This window comes from Tetrapisispora phaffii, chromosome 2 (genome assembly GCF_000236905.1).
Source record: "Tetrapisispora phaffii CBS 4417 chromosome 2, complete genome".
Lineage (NCBI taxonomy): Eukaryota > Fungi > Ascomycota > Saccharomycetes > Saccharomycetales > Saccharomycetaceae > Tetrapisispora > Tetrapisispora phaffii.
This window is the reverse complement of record NC_016521.1, coordinates 243,699-268,284: the sequence shown is the minus strand read 5'-3', so window position 1 is coordinate 268,284 and position 24,586 is coordinate 243,699. Positions and strand designations below refer to the sequence as shown.

The following is a 24,586-nucleotide window of genomic DNA, read 5'->3' as shown; positions in this document are numbered from 1 at the left end:
GGTGTGTGCTACTGGGTCGTGTGTCCCTCCAGTTGTTGTCTTTTTCGTGTTCCGCTGCGAAGTTACGGGAAGGATGGGCCACCTAAGGTGGTGCCTTGGCCTGTTGCTAGGACTAATGGTTGGGAAGAGGAATCTTCCAACACGTTCCATAGCGCATCTTTCATTCTGGCCAGCACGGTTTTTTCTTTGCCGTTACCCTTCTGTCTTTCTACCTTGGCGACGGAATCGGCGTCAATGGCCATGTCGTTTTCGTGTTTGGCCTGTACGTCAACTAGCAGCTTTCTCTGTTGGACGTATTTCAAGTTTCTGGCAATCTTCTTGGCTCTCTTCTTCGACAGGGTCTTGGTGGTGGTGGCGCTGCTCAGGTTCGAGTTGGAAGAGTTCAACGAACTTTCGTCCTTGAAGTACAATTGCACCGGGATACTCTTGACTTGGTTACTGACGAAGTTGCCCGACGAACGGGAAGGCTGGAACTCGCCGTTCTTCTCCATCTGCGCCCTCTTGTTGGCCTTGTGCTGGTTACGCTTGCTTACGTTGACCGTTAGTTTTGGTTTGTTGACTGAATTCTTGGAAGCCATTGCGAATGCGTGCGATGATATAGATGTCTCTGCTCGGATGGTTGAATACCATCCACGTACAAAACAAGGACCAGCCCACTGTATACCAAACCGTGTGCTAATCGTTTATATAAGGATATATATCTGCGCAACGATACATCTAATCGCACAGATCCCATCTCATCTCATCTCATCGATGGTGCTCTTGCAGAGCACCATCGCCATGCAACCCGACGGTGAAAACTTTTCTTTTCGAAACGACCTGGTCGATTTCTGTCACGTGTGTGTCACGTGTGTGTCATGTGACACACACGTGACGCTAACGCTTGTCATCCTTTCCTGTGACGGTTGGCAGCGTGAAGGCCGGAAGGGACAACGAAACATGACAAGAAATCATACACTGGAGAACAGGTTGTTACCAAATGGTATTGATGCTAATCAGTGATTAGGGCCAATGGTTTGTGGATTGGGGGGAGGGCAGCACAAGGGACGTTTGTCCAATTTTATCTTGCGCAGAGTCGTTTTTAATAGTTATGTTGGAGGTTCGTTCTGGATGAATCGGCACACAAAACAAGACAGCACAAGAGTACTGCAAACTTCACGCCATGTCTAAGACCAGCGACGCCGACGAAGTGTTTGAATTTTTGGATTCTTTGCCATCTAAGAAGGATGGTGGTGCTTCCACCACAGAAGCAAAAAATGCCGGCAAGAAAGATGATGATATCTTGGATTTCTTGGACGAATTGGAAAAAAGCAATATAAATAAAGCAACTGCAAAGAAGGAGCCTGCAAAGGAAGAACCCATTGCCGAGCAGGAGCCTGTGAAGGAGCAAACGCCTGCAAAGGAGGAAGAACAGGCACAGGAACAAGAACCGAGGGAGGACACGCCGGTCAATGACCCAATCACCTCTATCTCAAACTGGTGGTCTTCTTCGGGATCGACTACTGTCTCGAACTTATGGAACAGGACAACAGAACAAGCATCGCACTTGCAGAAGAAATTAGCAGAAGAACAGAAAAAACTACTGGACGAACAGAACATACAACTATCCGCTTCACAATTGAAAGGCATCACTTCCAACATCTCGAAGTTCACTGACAACTTAGATGCTTCTAAGTTTGCTGATTTGGCTAATAAATTGCAAGAAATCGTGGTTGGGGAAACTGAAGAAGTCCTAAGAATTCATTTAGTTCATGATTTCGTCAACTATCCACTCTTACAGTACCATGTTGAAGAAAAATTCCATTCAATCCTGAATTCTCAAGTACAAGGTGGAATCAGGATTTTTGTAGATGAATGGACAAATCCTCAGGAAGGCAAAGAACCTGCCGATGAATCTGAAAGTGACTCTAAGAAAAGACAGTTGTCGATCTTTAACGGTAAGATCATCGATGGTGAGAAACTCGCATTCGCAAACTTAGACAATGCAATTAAATTATTCAACAAGTCTCGTGAAGCAATCACAAAACAACAACAACAATCTGCCACGGAAGATGCCGATGACAGCACCGACCCCAAGGAAGAAAAAGACCTGATCACTGACATCTTTATCTCCATTGTCGCCGTCTCGCCACCCGGTGATAACAAAAATGATACTATCAAGACCACCGACTGCTCCTCCCCAGGTAATTTCAGTTTCACCGTAGTCTTGAAGGACATAACAAACAACATCACCTCGATCACCAGATCCCAAGGTTTCCCAAATAAATGGGCCCAGTGGTTAGAAGGCAGCATCGAAACAAAATCAGCTGCTGAAGCCATTTCTGAGGCTAAAGAAAAGAAAGAATCCTCCGAGTCCAACGAAACTGCATCCGAAACCGAACACACAGAGGTCGACCAAAGTGAATGGGTCAAAGAATGGGTGGAAGATGGTTTGAGCTTGACATTCGGCACAGCTGCCCAAAACTATATTATCGAAAGAATGGGTTTCTAATCTCCTCCATGAATCCTCCCCAGTTACCTTCCCCTACTAGACGCCATCTATAATGTTATAATTAAATTAATAATAATAATATTAGCACATTGCAATCGAACAGCTCGGGAACCATGGTCTCTATACCACAAGATATCATTGAGCCATCAAAAGTACATGCACAGCTGTCGTGGCACTGTCTGTTTGTAACCATTATATGTACATTCGGGTAACCCCTAGTCTTGCTTAACCTTTCTTGTCTCGGCCGTTCCCCGGCAGCTTAATGGTCTGAATTGAATAACTGAACAATTGAAATATACATATATAACAAGATGAACAGTTATTTTAAGTTATAAGGAGTCGGATGAAACGGACAGCCTTGAACTGTGTTGATCGATATATCTAATAATTGTTTATACCTTCTTTCCCCTTTTTATTGCCTAAAAGCACGGTGAATTTAAAGCAAAACCACTGCGTTGAGTTAGAATTGTGTAAATAATTACTTCATGATGAGCCAAAAGAAAGACTCCAAGAAGATTACTGAAGGTGAAGCTGATTTATATTTGGACCAATATAACTTCACCACAACAGCTGCTATCGTTGGTTCGGTTGACCGTAAAGTGTTTGTCCTGTTACGTGACGGTAGGATACTATTTGGTGTGTTGAGAACTTTCGATCAATATGCTAATTTGATATTGCAGTATTGCGTGGAGAGGATCTATTTCACTGAAGAGAATAAATACGCAGAAGAACTAAGAGGTGTGTTCATGGTACGTGGTGAGAATGTTGTTATGTTGGGGGAAGTTGATATCGATAAGGAAGATAAACCATTAGAAATGATGGAAAAAATCCCATTTAAAGAAGCTTTGAAAATTCAAAAGGAACAGAATCAACAAAAGTGTAAACTGGAAACTCAAAAGAGTAAAGACATGGCGGCGTATGGTTTGGTTCATGATTTCCACAAATCTGATATGTACTAATATTATGATTTAATAAATAATTAATAGGAATGAATAGAAATTAATAATTAAATTAAGGAGAAGATAACAAGGTCAGAATAGAAAAGCAAGTGAGGACGAGAGTGTTCACTCTAGAAACTCACTTTCATTTTTGTTTAAATACAATAGTCATTGTACTTCTGTGCATATAAATAATAACGTATACTAATCTGGATAAAGTCGTATTGATGTGTTTTTTTTTTGGAACTCAATTGTAATTGTAAAATGTTATATAAGAAAGAAAAGGCCTGGAGTAGGGTATGGAGGTGCATTCACCCTATTATCTTGCCATTGAATATTGCCCCATTGTTGATGATATACAACATCATTGAATTCCCTATTAAGTAATGGGTCCTTACACCAGTTTATATAACCTTTGAAAATTTATTAATCATTATATACGAAGCTTCTGAAACAAATTTCAGCCAAGAGTCCATACTCATCTCATCTCATCTCATCTCATCTCATCTCATCTGGATTTAGTTCAAATGCATAATTTGTCTGGATTTAAAAGGTTATCTTGTCGATTAATGAGATTCTGTAGATCCATAGGTTCATAGTTTCAGCGAGGTCCTAATTATTGGAGAAACTTGCGTTAGATTTACAGCACAACAAGGTACACATGAATTCGGTTTTTTCTGAATACAAGGATTTTATACAAGAAGGTGATTTGGCCTTGGCTTGGATCTCTAGAAATAATATCAAAGCTATTACGATTGAGAAAGATGGTGTGTTCAATACTCGTTATGGTTCTTTCCTACATTCGGGTATGATTGGTAAGCCCTATGGTTCGCAGATCGCAATTAGAACCAAAGGTAATAATAAATTTGCATTTATTCATATATTACAACCAACTCCAGAATTATGGACTCTATCATTGCCACATAGAACCCAGATTGTTTACACTCCAGATTCTTCTTATATCATGCAGAGGTTCAACTGTGGCCCAAACACAAGGGTTATTGAAGCAGGTACTGGTTCAGGGTCTTTTTCTCATGCATTTGCTAGATCATCGAATCATTTATTCACTTTTGAGTTCCATGAAGTTAGATATGAGCAAGCTTTAGAAGAGTTTCAAGACCATGGTCTTATTGGTAATGACGATGCCAAATCGAACGAAGCTTTTAAAAATGTAACGATAACGCATAGAGATGTTTGTGAAAATGGTTTCACGATAAAACAAACTGATAAAACGTCATACAAGTTTGCAGAAGGTGAAGATGAGGTTAAAATCAATGCTAATGTTGTGTTTTTAGATTTGCCTGCCCCATGGAATGCCATTCCAAACTTAGATCAAGTCATTAGTAAGAATGAGAAAGTTGGTGTATGTTGTTTTTCTCCCTGCATTGAACAAGTTGACAAAACGATTGAATCATTAATCGGCAACGGTTGGACTGAGATTGAAATGGTGGAAATCCAAGGAAAGCAATATGAAGCACGTAGACAAATGGAAAGAACTTTGGACGATGCGTTAATTAGATTGAAAGATATCAAATCTAGAAAGTTAGAAGGCGTAGAAAGACGCAAGAGATTACTCGAGGAAACAATGAACGACATATCACACGAAGAAAAAACGGAGGATAAAGACAGTAAAAGGCCAAGTGTTGCAAAGACTAGATACAATCCGTTCGGTAAAGGGCAGAGAATAAAAGAAGGTGATTCGAACTATTCTTGGTTACAAGTAACCAAAGTCGAATCTGAAATCAAGTCACACACCTCATACCTGACATTTGCATATAAAACTATTTCTAAGGAAAGGGACGTTGAATTAGTCTCCAAGCTTATCGAGAACTCTGGATAAGCCAACTGATACCATTCCTTATGTATACATATACTAATATATATATAGTCCAACAAAATTTATAAATAACAAAAAAAATAAACCTCTTCGTGAATTGGTCAAATATCAGGAACATTACAATAATACATATATATCTCCTGGCCTCAATGCATAGTCCCCATATTCATCCAGTTACTGCCCTCCCACTACGACAAATATCATACCTGTTGACAGCAAAAGTCTCACAACGGAATAGGAGCCATAGTCTTCTAATAAAGTGGAATCAACACCACCAAACTCAGAGCAATTGAGCCATATATACCAACTCTATATCCTATTCTTAACAGCACATATCTAATATATAGACTATTTGGGTAACAAGAGGCTTGGCTTATAACCATTTGTGAACAATAAAACAATGTTTGGTTGTCTTTCATTACCATATTGAGTGTATCATTCTTCAATTTCCAAAATGAAATATCGAAAATTGAAAAATCTGAGCGAAGACGAAATAGAGAAAGTGGCATTTGAGAAAAAAATATTGTAAGTTTTACAATTAACATTATAATTATAAGGTTTAAATAATAGATAGTTGTGATGGTGGCCTTTATATTACAATTAGATTTGAAAGTGTGTATCAAGTTTAAAGAGCTTAGCGATCTTAATTAAAGTTTATCCTATTGAAACCGTTTATTTTAGTGAAATCTTAACTCTGGAAAATTTGTTTGTTTTCTATCCTTTATTAGTAACTTTGTGTGTTCTATTTTTTTTTAATTGTGGGTTACTCGAAAGCATCCATATTCGATAATACGTTAACTAAGCAGATACAAGATATTCGTTGAGTATTTAGAAATCAATAGTTTACTAATCGTGATTTTTATTTTTCAGACAGTGTTCCTGACAATAAGTGCGCAAAAGTAGCCACTTAATATTGGCGTATCATTAATTTATGAGAATATATCAAACATGAATGAAAAATTTTCGAAACTATCGTTGAATTCAGAAGCAGCAACGGAAAGTACTAACCCCGTGGCTTCTGCTATTGAGAATAATGGTTCTTCTGGTTCCTTGAAAAAACCAATGTACAGTTCGTCAGGTGCCAACGCTTCTTCTTCTTCTCAGTATAGTAATATCAATGCTAATCTGCAAGCTAGGGTCATTGCATTTCAAGAACAAAGGGTTTTGAAGAGATCTAATAGTGAAAAACACGTCAAGACTCAAAATTCAAGCTCGAGCAGTCCAACTGAAAGTCTTTCAAGAAAAACTAGTGATAAGAGAAATAGTGAAATGATCATGAATCGTACATCTGTCCTGAGTGGAAGTAATGTAACTAATGTTACTACTGAGACTACTACCATTGAAAGTCAGAATATTCAACAGATAATAAACAAACCACTACCACCATTGCCTCCATTGAATCCTCCTTCAAGTCCAGAGAAATCGATAGCTTCTGATGTCAGTAAGCAAGTGGGTGATAATTTAGCAACTATGGAAAAAAATACCGCTAAGAATATTCCTTCCGGTAAAAAACCTAAATTAAAACTACCAACGGGTAGCGATTTGAATCCTAATAGAACTGCACCACGTAGACCACCCTCCATAATTAGGCCAGTGCCTGGAAGTCCAACCACGGCATCCCCTTCAATAACTCCAAATTTTAATAGAAAGCCAAGTTTAATGGCTAGAAGAGGCTTGCAACTACCAGGAGGTGGAATGTCATTAAAACAATTGGCAAAAACACCTCCGGAAAATCCTAAACATCAAGAATTTGAACCTGTTCCTTCTAATAAACATCTATCAACCAAAAGTGAAACGGCTGGTCAGAGGTCAAATCCTGGTTCTTTGTTAAATGCAGTTCCAAGAACGTCAACATCTTCAAGTACTGATGATAGAACTGATACAGCTGGAACAAATCCGGAATTAGAGAACAGTGTAAATAAAAATATAGCTATCAATAGCACTGGAAGTAATTCAGGAGGTTCAAGTGGTTCTGGTGGACTGTTTGCAAACTTTTCAAAATATGTTGATATCAAATCTGGTTCTTTGAATTTTGCAGGCAAACTATCTTTAACATCTAAAGGTATTAATTTTAATAACGGATCAAGTTCAAATATTACATTAGATGAACTGGAATATTTAGGTGAATTAGGCCATGGTAATTATGGTAATGTATCAAAGGTTCTATATAAGCCTACTAACGTGATCATGGCTATGAAAGAAGTAAGATTAGAATTAGACGAAACAAAATTTAGACATATATTGATGGAATTAGATGTTTTACATAAATGTAATTCGCCATATATCGTCGATTTTTTTGGCGCGTTTTTTATCGAAGGTGCCGTTTATATGTGCATTGAATATATGGATGGAGGCTCTTTGGATAAAATATATGACTATTCGTCAGACGAAAAAGGTATAGATGAACCACAATTAGCTTATATTACAGAGTCTGTGATTAGAGGTTTACATGAGCTAAAAGAAGTACATAACATCATTCATAGAGATGTTAAACCAACTAATATTTTATGTTCAGCTTCCCAAGGAACGATCAAATTATGTGATTTTGGTGTCTCCGGTAATCTAGTTGCGTCTCTTGCCAAAACTAATATCGGGTGTCAGTCATATATGGCTCCAGAACGTATTAGATCTCTGAATCCAGACAAATCCACATACTCGGTACAATCCGACGTTTGGTCATTGGGTTTAAGTATTTTAGAATTAGCATTAGGTGATTATCCATATCCACCAGAAACATTTGATAATATTTTCTCACAATTAAGTGCAATTGTAGATGGTCCTCCACCAAAACTTCCAGAAAGATTCAGTCCGGAGGCTCAAGAGTTTGTCACATTATGTTTACAGAAAAATCCAGATAGAAGGCCAACATATACTCAATTGTTGATGCACCCATGGTTATTGAAATATAGAGACGTTGATGTCAACATGAAAGAATATATCACCGAAAGATTGGAAAAGAGAAAAGAAACTTTGGTGGATACCGAAGTTAGAAAACCAGCATTACATATGGGAGGTTTATAGAAACAAACCCTTCTATCAAAAGCAGATATTAGACCATGTAGATTATATCTAAACTAGCAATCAGAAAGAAACCATGGGTACCAAAAGTAGATAGAAGATATATCGAGATGCCAACTGAACTCTCTGATCAAAGCCTGCTGCTATTGGGAAAATATATCATATTTTAAATCAACTACATATACGATGTCATAAATATTTAGCACTTAGCCTCTATAAGGAGGCCATCCTTATAATGAATAAAAATTATATTAACATTATTTTAGTAACCTTTCCTGTCTCTTCACCTCATCACTTTTTTTAAGGACTCGGAAACCCTCTAAGTTGAAGATTTCCATTTCTCTCCTATTGAAAAGTGGAAAGTAAGTTATGTATAAATTAAAGATTCAGAATATGTTTAGTTTTATGTTTGATCTATTAATAATATGGATATTCTATTAATCTGTATTGTTCATTTAGTCGACCACACCAGGCGTGAAACTATATAAATAAATCTACGATCCCTACAGGAAATATGATGTCTCGTAACCCATCTGCAGGGTTGGAAAATACTTTATTTCAATTAAAATTTACTGCAAAACAACTACAGAAACAGGCTCAAAAGGCATCAAAAGATGAGAAACAGGAAATGAATAAATTAAAGAAGGCCTTGAATGAGAGTGAGGAAATTGCCAAAATATATGCATCAAATGCTATCCGCAAGAAGAATGAAAGACTGCAGTTGTTGAAATTGGCCTCAAGAATTGATTCCGTGGCCTCAAGAGTTCAAACTGCTGTAACTATGAGGAAAGTCTCTAGTTCTATGGCTCAGGTCTGTAAAGGTATGGACAGAGCCTTGCAAAGCATGAATTTACAGCAGATTACAATGGTTATGGATAAATTTGAACAACAATTCGAAGATTTAGACGCTAGTGTTAATGTATACGAAGACATGGGTGTCAGTAGCGATGCAGTAATAGTTGATGGTGACAGAGTAGATGAGTTGATGAATAAAGTTGCTGATGAAAATGGTTTAGAACTAAGACAAAGTGCTAGGATTGATAATCTTCCAGAGATTGAAGAGACAGAAACTCCAAGTGAGGAAAAAGAAGATAAGCTTGCACAAAGATTAAAAGCCCTTCGTGGTTAACTGTATAATATTTACTATGTGATAATATTTAGAATTTTAATAGACATGTCAGGCATCCTAGACTTGTGATATAATATTGCATCTCAGATAGCATTATTTTGACATAAAGGTTACAATCAGGTGGATAATAATGTCGTGAATATATATGTATATGTATTTTTATGAAGCATACGTTTAATTTCTGATTATTCAATAAGTTTTTTGGATCACCTAATAAATTATATTGAGAGTAGTATATAGTACATATAATCATCGTTATTTATTTTTATTGCATTGGCATACCTCTACCTCTACCTGCGCCTTGAGGAGGCATCATACCGGCATTAGCAGATTGACTTTCTTGATTCTTAATTGTTTCATCAATGGATAAGATTAAATTTGTAGCTTCGGTTGCACTGCCTAAAGCATTGATTTTAACTAAAGCAGGCTCCCATACGAACTTAGCAAAATTATCATCGATGTCTTCTGTTTCAAAATTTATACCGCACCATTTTTCTCCGTTACTGTGTGCCATTCTTAGACGGTTTAATATATCGATAGCATCAAAACCAGCATTTTCACATAATTGTCTTGGAATAACTTCTAAAGCTTTAGCAAATGCGTTGATCATTAATTGTTGCTTACCAGCAATAGTTTTTGAATAATCTCTTAAATGTTTTGATAGTTCCATTTCTATAGCACCACCACCAGCGACGACGAACTTGTTTTGTAAGGCTCTCTTGACGATCATGATGGCATCATGTAAGGATCTTTCAACTTCAGCAATAACTTGCTCAGCACCACCTCTTAGTAGTAGTGTACAAGTTTTGGCTTTTGGACAACCCTTAAATAAATTATAACGTTCTGAACCAATTTGAATTTCTTCGAATAATTTACATGTACCTAAATGTTCTGGTTGGATTTCAGTAGTAGTAGATTGAATTGAACCACCCACAGCCTTTATGACACGGATCATGTCATCGGTACTAACTCTACCAGCACAGAATATATTTCTATCAGCAAAATATTGAGTGGCTAAATCGCCAATAGGTAATTTAGATAACACAATACTAGCACCTGTGTCTTCAATTTGCTTTAATTTATCTAGGATAATTTGCCATTCGGCATCTACTATAGATTGATAATCTTCCACATGTTCAACACGTACCTCAGCGTTATCCTTTTCAGCTTTTAATTCTAATTCGACATTTAAACAAACGACTTTTGGATCGGTGAATCTCTTTGGCTGTTGTTCAAAACCAGCGTATGAGAAAGTCTTTTGGAATGCAACACCGTCAATGAACATGGATTCTTCCATAGCACCACCGGCGATTTTCTTAATACCAATTAATTTTTCATCTAGTTCATCTCTGTTTAGTGATAAAACAGCGTCGACAACCATTTTAACAAAAAAATCAGCATTACTATAAATTAACTTGGAGGTCATTGCAGTTCTAGCACATCTTTCCAATAATTCTCTGCTGTCTGTGTTATTCGAAGTGATATCAACAGCTAACTCGTTTATCTTAGCAGTAGCTAACTGAACAGCTTTTCTATAACCTTTCATAATTATATGGGAAGAAATTCCTTCTTCTAAAAATGGCTTTGCTTCTTTCATCAATTCACCTGCTAAGATGGTCACACTTGTTGTACCATCACCGACTTCAGCATCTTGTGCTCTTGAAATATCCACCAGAGTCTTCGCAGCTGGATGGACAACATCCAATAGCTTCAAAATCGTGGCACCATCGTTTGAAATAGTAGTTTTTTGATTAGACGAGACGATTAAAATATCAGAACCTAATGGACCTAGAGTTGGCTTTAAAGTTTCTTGAATAGCAATGCATGCATTGATATTAGAAATGATCTGACCTCTGCCTTGAGAGGAATCAGTGCCTTCTTTTAAAACAACAATGGTTGGTGTACGATTTCCAAAATTCATAGTGAAAAAATTATTTTCAAAAGTAAAATCACAATATGGTGTTACACTAGTTATGGATCTAGTTCTCTCTCGACACAGCAACGATAACAACCCAAAATGTACAACAAACTCAGTCTTAATGAACAAATAGTTTCTTTTCAAACAATTGACAGCAAGTTCACGATTGCATACTGCTGGTTCCCAAAATCTAAACATAAGTATACTTTTATTCATTACATAAAATCAATTTAGTTAGCATAGATGAGAGACCCATCACTAATGTTTCCGAGTTTCAAAACTTTTTTTTCAAATTTGAAATCAAATCGCCACTTTCTCACTTTGACAGCGTGTGCCGGGTTACCGACCGCTGTTCCATGGGTCTCATATAAATGAGAGAGAGAGCAATGAGATGTGACACAACATCTAGAGATAAAAGGTCTTAAGAAGAAGTAAACTGCCTCTGATGCTGCGGATGAGGCAGGGCGTGATTACTACATGTTCCACCCAGTTGGAGTCTGTTGGTGCCGCTTGCCCATGGTCTGGGTTCCACTTGAAAAGCCTTCAACTGTGTTGGATGGTTTGATATGCTCTTCTAATCGTTTTTGCTATTACGTTATATATATATGATTGTATATGAACTATATCAATGTTTGTGCTTGTGTGATGTGTTTGTATCTTTTGAAGTTTTATTAACATGGGTAGAATATGAATATTTTTTTATAATCAATGATTATATGCAACGCATTTTCTTTTTTAAAAATAAAATGCTGGTTTACTGGAGGGATTAGTCTCACCTTAGACTCTCCAGGCACTAATTGTACCGTCATCACTTCCTGCTACAGTATAATTGTCTTTCACTCTGATTGTGATTATATTCGACTCTGATGGCTCATTGGAGGTTCCGGATTGTTCTGAGTCGTGTGTAGGGCCGCAATTCCAATGTCTGTTTTCAATCTTATTGAACACTTGGAAATTGGACGTTTTAGTTGAACAGATTATGCTCGTTGAATCAAAATCTAAGGACGTTATAGGCTTCTCCAATGCAAATGCATTCGATAAAGTACCTGTGCGCAGGTCCCATATTCTAACTTGTTTGTCACTTGAGGCAGTCACGATGCTAGATGAATCAAATTTCAACGCTGTTACGGCATCAGTGTGTCCTTCCAATGTTCTCACTGGAACTCCTGATCTAAGATCCCATAGACGCACAATACCGTCTTTGGTGCCGGTGGCCAATGCGGCATCAAAACACTGAATGGCTCCAACTAGGGGCTTCTCTCCAAGCAGTTGGTTAGAATAGAAATCATTATTTCTGCTTTTGATAAAGCTCAAGTCGATGGTTTGAACACATTTGCCACTCAAAAGATCCCACTGTCTTATGGTCTTATCTTGAGAGCCACTGACCAAATTTATGGTATCGTAGGATATAGCTGTTAATTCATCCAGATGACTGCTGAATGTGTGGATACATGATTGGTTGCTGTTTCCAATATCTGCATTCTCTTCTAGGTATAATTGGGATGCTAATTTAAGGTTCCACAGTTTAATTGTAGCATCTTTAGAGCCTGTAATTAACATGGAATAATGAGGGCTTGATTGCATGCAAGTGATAGTAGCCATGTGACCATTCAACGTAGCCATCTGAACTTTTCTAGTCAGATCCCATACTTTAACAATAGGATCAAGGTAACCTGCAGTGCTCAATGTACCAAATGGTACATCGAAATCTAAACAAGAAACCCCATTGGCATGAGCACCTTTAAAAGTTAGAATATTATCTCCTGAGTCGTAGTGATGTTGAAGAGTAGTACGCCCTTTTTTAGACTTTCCCAACTCTTCATCAAAGAATAATTGTAGTTTATTCTGTTTACTCTTACGTTTACTACTTATTTTTTCATTTAGTGAATGTGAGATTCTAGAACTTTTGATTTCCTCCTTTCTAGTAACATCATCTCTGTTATCCTCTCTTGTATTCAGATTAGTATTAGTATGAACTTCTGTATTATCGGGTGTCTTTTCATCAGTTTTTCCTTCGACATTTTCAGAATCCTTACTACAAGATGTTTCAACTTCTAAATCGTATTCTTCAATAAAACTTATTCTCTCTTTCACTAGTGATAAAATATTATCTAGTTGCAATTCATTTGTTTCAGCTGTTTTTAACTTTTTCTTAGCTTTCTCACTTTTCTTCAGTGCCTCTTGTAATTTCTTATCTGCAGCTTCCACCTCGTCATCTATCATGTCTTTTTTAATCAACAACAAATTGATGGTTCTAATTATATTTTCAGATAAACCTTTAAGATATTTCAATGAGTATGATCTGGATATCCTATCTGTATCAAATTGTTTCTCATTTTCAAAATCAGGCAAGTCACTTACCAAAAGTGACAGAAAATCACCGGTATTTTCCTTATCTTTATCCTCAGTAATCAATCCATGTGTAGCCTTCTTCTTTTCAATAACTTTATCAACAACTGGTAACGATGCTTCAAAACCTTGAAATAATGATGATTTTTTTCCACCTTCAAGTTGTTCTTCGTTGCGAGAATCCGTGGTATCACTCTCTTTCTCCCGAGTTCCATCGAGTAGTAATTTAGTTTTACCATTCGATACATTCTCGTTTAGTATTTCATCATCTAAGTAAGTCATCACTTTGAATCCAGTCTTGGAGTCAACGAATGAGTTAGTGAAATAATCATCACCACTCTTTCTTAAGTAGGCTTCCTTCCCTTCGAGATGAGAGAAGTCTTGATCCAACTCTTCTTGAAATGATTGTAAGTTACTTATAGCATTTGTGGAATCACCGTCCATGTTTGTTATTGCCTTTTGCAGCAATTTCTTATAGGGACTTTGTGATGATAATATAGTATTTTCCACTGCTTCATTACTGAACAGAATAGATGTAGTGGCAGAGATTGCCTCTTTCACTTGCGCAAAATGATCACTACCTGACATTATTCAATAGAGTATAATTATCTCTCTCTATTCCTATTCCTCAACTTCCCCTGTAATAATATCACTAACTATTTACAATGGACAACAATAAAAATTATAACCTCTTTTATTTATAGATAATTCCAATAAAAGGATTGAAAATTATTGTCAACAAATCTCAAATAACAATTATTTACCTATATTCTAATCGATATTGTAGTTATGACTGAATGAATCAACCATCTCGTCTCTACCTTTTCAATTGTAGTCAGTTTCAGATCACTTTTATAATTATTCTTTTTATCTTTTCATTATTGTGAGATAAAATCTTTAATGTGTCCTATAAAGAAGAGCTTAGAAAAGTGGATGTGCTTTAAGAAAGAAGAGATAGTATATTGAAGTGGTTAAACAACCAAATGATTGGAATGGTTTGATTGCACATGGTGAGAATGTGTGATATTAATTGTTGTTCATCTAAGTAGTGGATGGGATTTTATTAATAATACATACATTATATATCTAGATATAAATAAATTGAAGGGATTTTACACATAAATCCTCTTTCTTTTTTGAAGGGAAATGGAGTTAAGGATATACTGAATAACCATACTGATCTTAAGTAATAATGTCATCAACATAAGATTCATGGTGTTGTTGTTTTCGATTGGCTTGTTTCTTTAAGTGAGATCATTTATTTGACTTTCTAGTTTCGCTATATCTCTTTTTTCTTTTGCAATCAATCGTTGGGCTACGTTAGATAGACCTGAACTAACTTCAGTTTCACTTCTTCTTTGTGCAGTGAGTTGTCCATCTTGGACCCTAATCTCATCCTGTAATGTTTCTATTTCACCGATTAAGTCTTTGTATTTACTAAATAGGTTCATGTAGTCTTGTTCATAGGCATCTGATGGCCAAATGGTTAAGATTTCTTGCAAAACTTCGAATATAGCTTCTGTTGGGAAATCATCAACAAACATAGTCTTCCTTCTGTTACCATTGCCTATATCAGAAATAACAGTACCATTCTTCAAAGCAGATAATAATTGCGTTACTATTCTGTTGTTCTTGAACTTTTTATTCAGTATATTGATTGCTGTTGGACTTGCCGTACTCATAGATGAAGTGACAGCGTCGACGTCTAATAAAATATCATTCCTTGTCAAACGACGGTTTTTGGTGTTTCTTTCATTTTCTAACTTCTCATAATAATCGTTTGGTATATGAATCACGGGAAGTTGTTCTGGCAATCCGATGTGTCTGTTTCTCTTCAAATTATCATCCCTCTCAGTTAAATAGTCCAAGATACCTTTCTTACCATCTTTTCTCGTGGGTATTTTATGGACTTTATCGATTGTAAATAATGGTGCCTGTCTCTCGTCGTCAACATCCTTAACTAATCTTTCTAGTAGATCATTGACATCATAATTACTACGTTTAATTGCATTCTGGAAAATTCCTGGAGCTTTAAAATCCAAAGTTGAAATCGAAGTCACCGAATGATTGATCTCAGCAACCAATTCATCCAAATAATCAACCATAATACAAGTTTTTCAGCCAATTGTATTGTGTTTTCTTCAATCGATCGTAATACACCTTTCAATATAATTCACGCCGCTATCAATGAATAGGTATGTCTATACTGCCGTCTAAAAACCTAAACTTTAATGAAACTTGCTGCTTATATCTTAACAATCTTTACTCATTAACTGCTTGCTCATTTTTACCTTGTTCTACAGACAAATGACATTTTCCTTTTATTTGTTCAATTCATTTAGGTTCAAATGCTTTGTTTATTTTTCGTGATCTATAAAGCTTAACGGTAACAAAACTGAAAAGTTTGGTTGGGATCGATGGATGATAGAAAAAGACACAATCAAGATCAATACGAAAGAGCTCAGAATAAATTAATGAAGACGACTTGTTCTTATTTAAATTGCTAAATATTGCTTATACTAATTATGTTTTCATATATTTATTTATCAGACCCATACTTGGGAGATCGTCATAACGAGCTTGTATTGAAGAAGGGATGCATGCTCATCTTGTATGCACAAGTGTCTGCTTAAATTGTGAATCTGATTATTGGCAAAGTAATTGATTGTTGAGGTTTATTCTCTCCACGAAACATATACTTCATCTGTTCTAAATTTTTGTTGAACTACAGTTTCATTTAAATCGGTAACGATGTCACCCATTCTATATTGTAACAACCCAGCTTGTGCAATCATTACACCGTTGTCTATACAGAATCGGTCGTCTGTTGCATGAACTTTACCATCAGCTCTGTCTCTACACATGGTTCCCATCATTTCTTGTAGTCTAACATTACAACCTACACCACCCACTATTAAAACGACGTTTGAATTGACATGAGCCATGGCTCTCTCAGTGATTTCAACTAGCATGGCAAATAAATTCTCCTGTAAAGAATAACATAAATCTTCAACAGTGACTTTCTGTTCTCCTGTCTTTTGATCAAACAAAACTTTATTCTTCTTATTTCCTCTGAATAAATCTTTGGCTAGTATATCAACATAGGCAAGAATACCACTCATCGATAGATCCATGCCTTTGACAGTATATGGTAGCAAGACCAAGCTATCCTTATGTGTAGACTTCTTCGCTAGTTGTTCAATGTTATAACCAGGAGATGGATTATTTGGGATCCTTAAAGTTCTGGCAAACCTATCAAGACAGTTACCTATAGCTATATCTAAAGTTTCTCCAAAAATCCTATACCTATTTTCTGAATATGCAATTACTTGGGTATTTCCTCCACTAACGTACAACACAACCGGATTTTCTGCCTTTGTGATTTCTCTTCCCATTTCAATATGACCTACGCAATGATTAACACCGACCAAAGGGACCTCCCATAATAATGAACATGTTCTTGCTGCGATCACCACAGAGTGCAAAGGGGCACCCATCCCTGGACCTTTTGTGAAACAAATAACATCAATATCCAGACCTGGATCTTTAATTTGAGCCTCTATTAATGCTTTTTTAATTATCCTGACACACCAGTTTCTATGATGTCTTGCTGTATCTCTTGGTAAGAAACCTTCACCTGGGGGAGTGATGTATGTATCTCTTATGTTTGACAAAATTTCAACCCCACAATCATGTGACAGATCCCCAGACTCATGATTCTCCAAGAAAGGATGTTTTATTACACCAACACCTAATTTATTTGCAGAACCTTCCAAACCTAATGCAACATAATACTTGCGTCCATTTTTTGGTGGAATTTTATTTAAGTTTACCATGCTTCCAATTCGATAGTAATAACAGGCGTGTTTATTGTTTTTTTTAATTGAGTAATGCTAGATGGTATAGTACGTTCAAAGGAGACGGATACCACTTGTTGATATTATATACTCTTTACTTTTAGCTTTTTCGATCTCATTGATCACTTATACTTTCTTCCTCTTTTAAATAATTTTTCAAATGTTATAATTCCGATGAGCAGGAGAACTGGACATTGAAAAATGATGAGAAAGCAGTAAGAAATGATACATTTCAACAAGATGTTGGCATTGTGAGGTGTGTGACTTTAATGCCTGGTTCACTTTTGTTGATGGTAAAGAGGGTTGTATGCATGTGTTTTTGAGCATGGGATCTTGGGTATCGATGGACATACCATTTAATATGGAGAAGACAATTGGAAAAAAATCTCCGGAACGGGGAATTGAACCCCGATCCCGCACGCGACAAGCGCGGATTCTAACCATTAAACTATCCCGGATGTATTTCTACGATTTCCTAACTTTTTGAGTAATATCGAAGCTGCTGACATTAGCTACTACAATAGTTAAACTTTCATATATAACTATATCAACAGTTACGTTGAATGCACACTGTAACTTATATGGCATTTTCAATATTTAATAGTTTCAAATGAAACATTGTACTTAATTGTAGCCTAGCGTCTGGATCATAAAAACGCAACATGGCATTTTATGGAAGACATACGCGTAATATTCAATTCTAATTCGTTCACTGTGCTGAATATCTTATCGATAACGCAGGATCTGATGAAAATATACACGATTGGAACATGCAATTGTCATCGATCCTGGAACTGGCCTTGCGTGACTACCATTCAATCCAGTACGTATATCGGATTTCAAGATAAGAATCCTGCAACATAACAAGACAGTAATATTCTCTATTTCGAATCGCAATCTGTACCAAAAACACCCTCAATTAGATATGTTTGTGTACACCGTAGAAGACCCTCTGACTATTCCGTTGATCACGATTACTAGTCATATTGCTCTAACCACGCCAGTCAAATGGACTTGAGAAATACAATGTAATCGTCTTCATCACGCAAAAGTCAAGTATAGCATATTGAGGAATTTTACATTCAGAACATTCCTACTTCACGAAATGAAGCAAACCACTGGGAGGGCTCTTCAGGAGACAGAGAAGCCATATTACCAAACCTAGGATATTGGATACCATCTCAAAAACCATAAAATAACATGCATATACATTAGACTTCACATGTCACAGGCATACGAACATGTCTCCTTAAAGAAGCCAAATAGATACAATCGTAGACGCTGTTCTACAAGTTATCCAATCAATTAATAATGTCTCCATGATACCAACTGTCAATTGGCCCATACGCAGAGATGTTGTCAATCGGAGCTGCAAATAAGAAACTACCCTCTGTAATTGTATCATCTCTTTTACTAAAAAAAGTTGCTTATCAACAAAAAAATTAATTTCTCTTCTTATCAATCATATAATTCCGTTGCATTTCTTATCAGTCTAAGCTTTAAAACGTGAAATTTCAAGATAACTAAACGATTTGTGGTTGTCGCTTTGTTGATATAATTCGTTTTACTCTGTTCTTATTCCTGTAGTTGTCCTTTTCTGTCTGATAGTTGTTTCTCTTTGACAGTTGATAGTAACCTTAATCTGATTCAATTAAGTCTAGTTTAGTAAACATGCAATACGGGGTATATGATTACAAGGAAGATTCAAGTAATGAATTGAGATGAAAAACAATGTCTAATCCATTGATAACCTGTCACTTTGAAGGCTAGGATGTAAAGCAACTGGTATGGACCGAATCAGATGTTATGAAACTTTGATTGTCTATCTTAAAGTATTGTGCCTTCGATTGCTTTCACATTATTAATATTTCACTTGAAGGGGAAATATTATTGGCATTTCTTTTCAACAGGATTGTTGTCTTATCAAAAGACACTAATTGTAACGATACCCATCTTCTGATAAGCCTCTCTGATGCTAGGCTTGTAACTACCAACCTCGTGGTGATGTTTTTATCACTTAATGGTGATATAGCTGAGCAAATTATCTCTTGTATATTGGTAGAATGTAAAACAAAAAATGGTATAGATAATTGGGTCAAGATTAGGATTGAACATATATATATAACGGTATCTTGTCAGGTATACATTTCATACAATCCTCCGTTGGTTACATATCCTACACTATAGTTCAGCAAATACTCAAGTAAATACGGTGAAAAATGTCTTCTTCTGAAGGTTTCCAGATGAGTAACCAAGATTATAAAGATGCAAAGACTAATATTAATACAGAGTTCATTGACCCAGATCTGGAGTCTGAGTCTATCGATATAAAAAAAGAGACCTTCAATTATAACCAAACTGGAGAAGAAAAAGGTTCAAAATGGAGACAGTTTATTGATTCATTCAAAAGAGTGGAGGTTCCAGAACTGGATCCAAATTTAACGGAACAAGAAAGAATTGCGATTATCACAGCACACACACCATTGAAACATCATTTAAAAAGTAGGCATTTACAAATGATTGCAATTGGTGGTGCAATTGGTACCGGTTTGTTTGTTGGTAGCGGTACCGCTTTAAGAACAGCAGGTCCGGCGTCACTAATTATCGGTTGGTCAATTACAGGTTCAATGATTTATTCAATGGTCATGGCAGTTGCCGAAATGGCCGTATTGTATCCTATTTCGGGTGGGTTCACCACATATGCAACTAGGTTTATTGATGAATCGTTTGGTTTTGCTAATAATTTCAATTATATGCTACAATGGTTAGTGGTTTTGCCTTTAGAAATCGTTTCTGCATCAATTACTGTAAATTATTGGGGAACTCCAACAAAGTATAGGGATGGTTTTGTTGCCCTCTTCTGGCTTGTAATTGTTATTATAAACTTGTTCGGCGTTAAAGGCTACGGTGAGGCGGAATTTATCTTCTCTACAATTAAAGTGATTACAGTTGTGGGTTTCATTATCCTAGGGTTGGTTTTAGTTTGCGGTGGTGGACCAACAGGTGGTTACGTCGGAGCTAAATATTGGCATGATCCTGGTGCCTTTGTTGGAGCTACTGCTGGTGCACAATTCCAAGGCTTCTGTTCGGTTTTCGTCACAGCTGCCTTCTCTTTTTCTGGCAGCGAATTAATTGGTATTGCAGGTTCTGAAGCTGAAAATCCACGAAAAGCTGTTCCGCCAGCAGCTAAGCAGGTGTTTTGGAGAATTTTATTATTTTATATCTTAAGTTTGTTATTCATAGGTCTCTTAGTGCCATCAAATGATTCACGTTTAATTGGTTCGTCAAACGTTGATGCTGCAGCTTCTCCATTTGTTATTGCAATCACAGTACATGGTATCAGAGGTTTGCCATCAGTTATTAATGTGGTTATTTTAATTGCAGTTCTATCAGTCGGTAATTCAGCTATTTATACCTGCTCTAGAACCTTAGTTGCCTTGGCTGAACAAGGGTTCTTGCCGAAGGTCGTTAGTTACATCGACCGTAGTGGTAGACCATTGGTTGGTATTGCTATTAGTTCTTTCTTTGGGTTAGTTGCATTTGTAGCTCAGTCAGACAAAGAAGGTGATGTTTTTAATTGGTTACTGGCTATCTCTGGTTTGTCATCATTCTTCACATGGGGTGCTATTTGTTTATGTCATATCAGATTCAGGGCTGCATTAAAGGCACAGAATAGAAGCACTGACGAATTACCCTTTGTGTCTCCATTGGGTGTCTTTGGTTCTTATTGGGGTCTCTTTTTGATTGTTCTTATGTTAGCAGCACAATTTTATGTTGCCATTTTCCCTGTAGGAGATACTCCATCGGCCACTAATTTCTTCTCAGCTTATTTATCACTTCCAGTAGTCCTAGTAATGTACATTGCACATAAGCTATGGACGAAAAATTGGAAAATATTTATTCCTCTGGGGCAATTGGATTTGGACACAGGAAGAAAACAACTTGATCTAGATTTGTTGAGACAAGAAGTAGCTGAAGAACGTGCCACCTTGGCAGCAAGACCACGGTGGTTTAGGATTTATACTTTCTGGTGTGCATAAAAGATGTAAATATTTTTCAAATAGCGTAATGCTTTCGATATAATGTATAAATAGAATTAAAAATATAATATTAAATTAAATAATGTTTTGATATCACTGCTCCATTTTCATAAATGAAAAGATGTTTAAAAGACACCAAACAAGACAAAACATAAAATATTACGAATTTTGCATTGCCCATTTTGCATTATTTTGAGGAGGTCACATAAGGATTGGAAGATCGAAGTTAATTAATCACTCTTTTATTAGTCCTGAATTTTGTTTAATCACACTGCTTGCAATTTGTCTTTACGATTAGTGGATCATACATATTTTAAGTTCTATTATAAAGCCTAGATGTATAAATAGATCGTCTATTTATACTTTTAGTTCTGTTACTATTTGTTATGTAAAGTTGCCCGACAGTTGTTTCCATAGCTATAATATATCAAAATTTATTAGATAAATACTATATATTCCGATTAATCTCTCTGGTCTCTTGGACCTGGATCAATGAATTATTTACTATTGGTTACCGGGGTTTATATATACATCATATTTCAGTCTACCGTTCTGTCCAACTCGACGACGTCATCGAGTTGAACACGTACGGCAGGCTGATGGTTCTACAGTACTATTTATGCATTAGGAATTCTGCTATTACATTCTTGCAGGCACTATTGTTTCAGGTTGGCAACAATAATCTCCTAAAGAGGTAATATCTGGTATCGTATAGTCACTTATACGACCAGTCTCATTTCCAACACGACCAGTTACATTTCCAACACCAACAAAAGTATTCGTGATAACAATTTATAATCATGGTTAGTAACTCGAGCTCTTAGAACTTCATATTATCGAAGTGACGGTAAAAAGACTGGGCATGTGGCGTAGTTGGTAGCGCGCTCCCTTAGCATGGGAGAGGTCTTCGGTTCGACTCCGGACTTGTCCATTTTATTTTTTCAAATTTTGATATTCGTTAAATTCCTTTAATACAAAAGTTTCAATCAAATAAATAATTCAATTCATATAAGTGTGCTTTCTAATTAGAGTGTGCTCACCGTTGTGGAAAAAATCAATATGGCATGAATGAGGGATCAGGTACTGATGATTCAAGCTCTAATGAATACAGCGATTCGGATGACATAAACTACGTGAGACCTGTTTATCAAAGTCCAGATAATAGTATTAAAAAGAAAAAAAGTACTAAGCGACCTAATAAAAGCTTACTTAATAAAGTTTATTCTAATTTAAATTTAGAGGAAGAACCCAAATTAAAATTTATCAAGTTCAAGCGTTTTGAACGGGACATCAAGTCTCCAGCTAAAATCAACTCTTTCAGAACTCAGCAACACTTTAATGAAACCGTTAAAGAATATGGGGAAGATATAGCAGGGTACAAATTTCTTGTAACTGGTCAAGAATTTGAGAAGTTAGAAATGAAAAACAAGTCAAATCTCAATAAAAAATCTTCTGAAGGGTTTGCTAAGCTTGAGAAAGAGCAGAGAACAATTAATGAATTGTTAATGAATGCACCCGCTAGGAATATAGATAATATAGAAATGCAATTCCCCATTGATCTTCTTGAAAAATATTGGGATGCCGAAGATAACACTTTGACGATTGTGCCTGTATTTGGCAAAGGTTCATTGTTAGATATTGAGGCAGATGATATTAATAGTGAATCGATCTCGGAGTTCTATGAGAAAAGCTGTCACCATTTCTCAAGGGATCTGAGAAGTGTTTTGAAAGCAGAGCGCGTTAGATGGCACCCAGATCGAGTTTGCAATGCATTGATTAGATCTCAATTGGCTGTGAGTATTGATGTATATCGAAAGATCAATAAAATATTTCAAATTATCAACGAGCTTTGGGGTAACGAACGTTAACGTAACTTCTTTTTATTACTTATTACATTACATAAATAATTGCATTATATAGCAATATTATCTATAAGATGATTTATTGATTTCATTTTTTATATCTTTTTGTACAAACTTATTATTTAATCAGCAGTTTTTACAGGAGAGTGTATATCCTTTGGGGTAGTGACAGTTTCAGCTGGATTCTCTGTTGTTGGAGTCTCAATTTTCCTTCTTTTCGAGTCTTGTTCGTCATCCCCATTTACCGTTACATCTCCTTCTGCTGCTTGTTCGTCTTCAGCGTCTTCGGCTGCATTGCCATTATCCACTTCCTCTTCCTCGATATCTATTTCTTCTTCGACATCTTCAGTTCCTTGGTCATTTGTATCTTCATCCTCGTCTTCATCCTCGTCCTCCTCATCCTCGTCCTCCTCATCTTCGTCCTCCTCTTCCTCTTCTTCCTCATTTTCCTCTACTTCCTGTTGTTCTGGAGGATAAAAATCTGCTTCGTTCTCATTATCCCAAACAATGTTAAACCTTGTGACTCTTGGTTTCTCCGCCAGGATGTTTCTCACAACATGGTCGACTTGGACTTTTGCCGGTGGGTTCTCCCTCAACTCATCGCTATCGTACTCGTTATTCACGTAGTACCCCACCCTGACGAACTCTCTGCCATCATAGGAACAACTCAACAGTATGACAGTGACACTGACCAATTCACTAGCTGGAATCAACTCAGCAGAAGGAGAGTCCGCAGCAAAGACGAATTTATTCACTCCGACCGGCACAGGTCCCACCAGTATGGAGTCCAGCTCCTGGTCATGCTCCAACGAGCGCGACGAGCCGACGTATGTTAGTTTCCATTCCAAATCGTGTTTCAATGGCTCCAAACACTCGAAGGTGATCTCGAACTCGTACGGATCTGAGAATTTAGCAGGGTTGTTCAACACCTTGATACCTAGCAGCGATACGATGGACATGGTGTGTGCAGTCTAGTATTGTGTACTGTTGCGGTGTGGAGTAGTGCAGTGTAGTGTACAGTTGCGATGGCGCATGCACTTCATACGCTTTTATATATAAGTGCATTTGTACAAGGCAGTTTGTACATGGCCATGGGAAAGCCACCCAGCATAATTTACGCGTTTTCTGGCGTCACGTGCCCGGCCGC

General features: G+C 36.7%; 13 protein-coding genes and 2 non-coding genes across 15 annotated transcripts; 8 read left to right on the top strand and 7 right to left on the bottom strand.

Moving 5' to 3' along the window:
- Positions 1 to 62: 62 nt before the first annotated feature.
- ALB1 (Alb1p) lies at positions 63 to 578 on the bottom strand (the record flags this gene model as incomplete). Its single annotated transcript, XM_003684177.1, has 1 exon — positions 63 to 578. One exon carries the CDS (start codon positions 576 to 578, stop codon positions 63 to 65), a length of 516 nt encoding a protein of 171 aa, XP_003684225.1.
- Positions 579 to 1,162: 584 nt separating this feature from the next.
- On the top strand, positions 1,163 to 2,491 carry MTC1 (DUF5427 domain-containing protein MTC1; the record flags this gene model as incomplete). The annotated part of the gene is made up of 1 exon (XM_003684176.1): positions 1,163 to 2,491. The coding sequence occupies one exon, from the start codon at positions 1,163 to 1,165 to the stop codon at positions 2,489 to 2,491; it is 1,329 nt and encodes a 442-aa protein (XP_003684224.1).
- Positions 2,492 to 2,976: 485 nt separating this feature from the next.
- LSM1 (Lsm1p) lies at positions 2,977 to 3,450 on the top strand (the record flags this gene model as incomplete). Its single annotated transcript, XM_003684175.1, has 1 exon — positions 2,977 to 3,450. The coding sequence occupies one exon, from the start codon at positions 2,977 to 2,979 to the stop codon at positions 3,448 to 3,450; it is 474 nt and encodes a 157-aa protein (XP_003684223.1).
- A 640-nt stretch (positions 3,451 to 4,090) lies between these two features.
- On the top strand, positions 4,091 to 5,269 carry GCD14 (tRNA 1-methyladenosine methyltransferase subunit GCD14; the record flags this gene model as incomplete). Its single annotated transcript, XM_003684174.1, has 1 exon — positions 4,091 to 5,269. The coding sequence occupies one exon, from the start codon at positions 4,091 to 4,093 to the stop codon at positions 5,267 to 5,269; it is 1,179 nt and encodes a 392-aa protein (XP_003684222.1).
- Positions 5,270 to 6,214: 945 nt separating this feature from the next.
- Positions 6,215 to 8,287, top strand: TPHA0B01150 (uncharacterized protein; the record flags this gene model as incomplete). Its single annotated transcript, XM_003684173.1, has 1 exon — positions 6,215 to 8,287. The coding sequence occupies one exon, from the start codon at positions 6,215 to 6,217 to the stop codon at positions 8,285 to 8,287; it is 2,073 nt and encodes a 690-aa protein (XP_003684221.1).
- Positions 8,288 to 8,798: 511 nt separating this feature from the next.
- DID2 (Did2p) lies at positions 8,799 to 9,413 on the top strand (the record flags this gene model as incomplete). The annotated part of the gene is made up of 1 exon (XM_003684172.1): positions 8,799 to 9,413. One exon carries the CDS (start codon positions 8,799 to 8,801, stop codon positions 9,411 to 9,413), a length of 615 nt encoding a protein of 204 aa, XP_003684220.1.
- A 265-nt stretch (positions 9,414 to 9,678) lies between these two features.
- Positions 9,679 to 11,334, bottom strand: CCT7 (chaperonin-containing T-complex subunit CCT7; the record flags this gene model as incomplete). The annotated part of the gene is made up of 1 exon (XM_003684171.1): positions 9,679 to 11,334. One exon carries the CDS (start codon positions 11,332 to 11,334, stop codon positions 9,679 to 9,681), a length of 1,656 nt encoding a protein of 551 aa, XP_003684219.1.
- Positions 11,335 to 12,108: 774 nt separating this feature from the next.
- CAF4 (Caf4p) lies at positions 12,109 to 14,268 on the bottom strand (the record flags this gene model as incomplete). Its single annotated transcript, XM_003684170.1, has 1 exon — positions 12,109 to 14,268. The coding sequence occupies one exon, from the start codon at positions 14,266 to 14,268 to the stop codon at positions 12,109 to 12,111; it is 2,160 nt and encodes a 719-aa protein (XP_003684218.1).
- Positions 14,269 to 14,924: 656 nt separating this feature from the next.
- SPC34 (Spc34p) lies at positions 14,925 to 15,785 on the bottom strand (the record flags this gene model as incomplete). The annotated part of the gene is made up of 1 exon (XM_003684169.1): positions 14,925 to 15,785. The coding sequence occupies one exon, from the start codon at positions 15,783 to 15,785 to the stop codon at positions 14,925 to 14,927; it is 861 nt and encodes a 286-aa protein (XP_003684217.1).
- A 570-nt stretch (positions 15,786 to 16,355) lies between these two features.
- KAE1 (tRNA N6-adenosine threonylcarbamoyltransferase) lies at positions 16,356 to 17,516 on the bottom strand (the record flags this gene model as incomplete). The annotated part of the gene is made up of 1 exon (XM_003684168.1): positions 16,356 to 17,516. One exon carries the CDS (start codon positions 17,514 to 17,516, stop codon positions 16,356 to 16,358), a length of 1,161 nt encoding a protein of 386 aa, XP_003684216.1.
- A 407-nt stretch (positions 17,517 to 17,923) lies between these two features.
- Positions 17,924 to 17,995, bottom strand: TPHA0Btrna10D. Its single transcript has one exon. It is a non-coding gene; the product is annotated as a tRNA-Asp (tRNA).
- Positions 17,996 to 19,756: 1,761 nt separating this feature from the next.
- On the top strand, positions 19,757 to 21,577 carry GAP1 (amino acid permease GAP1; the record flags this gene model as incomplete). Its single annotated transcript, XM_003684167.1, has 1 exon — positions 19,757 to 21,577. The coding sequence occupies one exon, from the start codon at positions 19,757 to 19,759 to the stop codon at positions 21,575 to 21,577; it is 1,821 nt and encodes a 606-aa protein (XP_003684215.1).
- Positions 21,578 to 22,435: 858 nt separating this feature from the next.
- Positions 22,436 to 22,508, top strand: TPHA0Btrna11A. The gene has a single exon. It is a non-coding gene; the product is annotated as a tRNA-Ala (tRNA).
- Positions 22,509 to 22,641: 133 nt separating this feature from the next.
- TPHA0B01080 (uncharacterized protein) lies at positions 22,642 to 23,445 on the top strand (the record flags this gene model as incomplete). Its single annotated transcript, XM_003684166.1, has 1 exon — positions 22,642 to 23,445. The coding sequence occupies one exon, from the start codon at positions 22,642 to 22,644 to the stop codon at positions 23,443 to 23,445; it is 804 nt and encodes a 267-aa protein (XP_003684214.1).
- A 116-nt stretch (positions 23,446 to 23,561) lies between these two features.
- On the bottom strand, positions 23,562 to 24,398 carry ASF1 (nucleosome assembly factor ASF1; the record flags this gene model as incomplete). The annotated part of the gene is made up of 1 exon (XM_003684165.1): positions 23,562 to 24,398. The coding sequence occupies one exon, from the start codon at positions 24,396 to 24,398 to the stop codon at positions 23,562 to 23,564; it is 837 nt and encodes a 278-aa protein (XP_003684213.1).
- Positions 24,399 to 24,586: the final 188 nt, after the last annotated feature.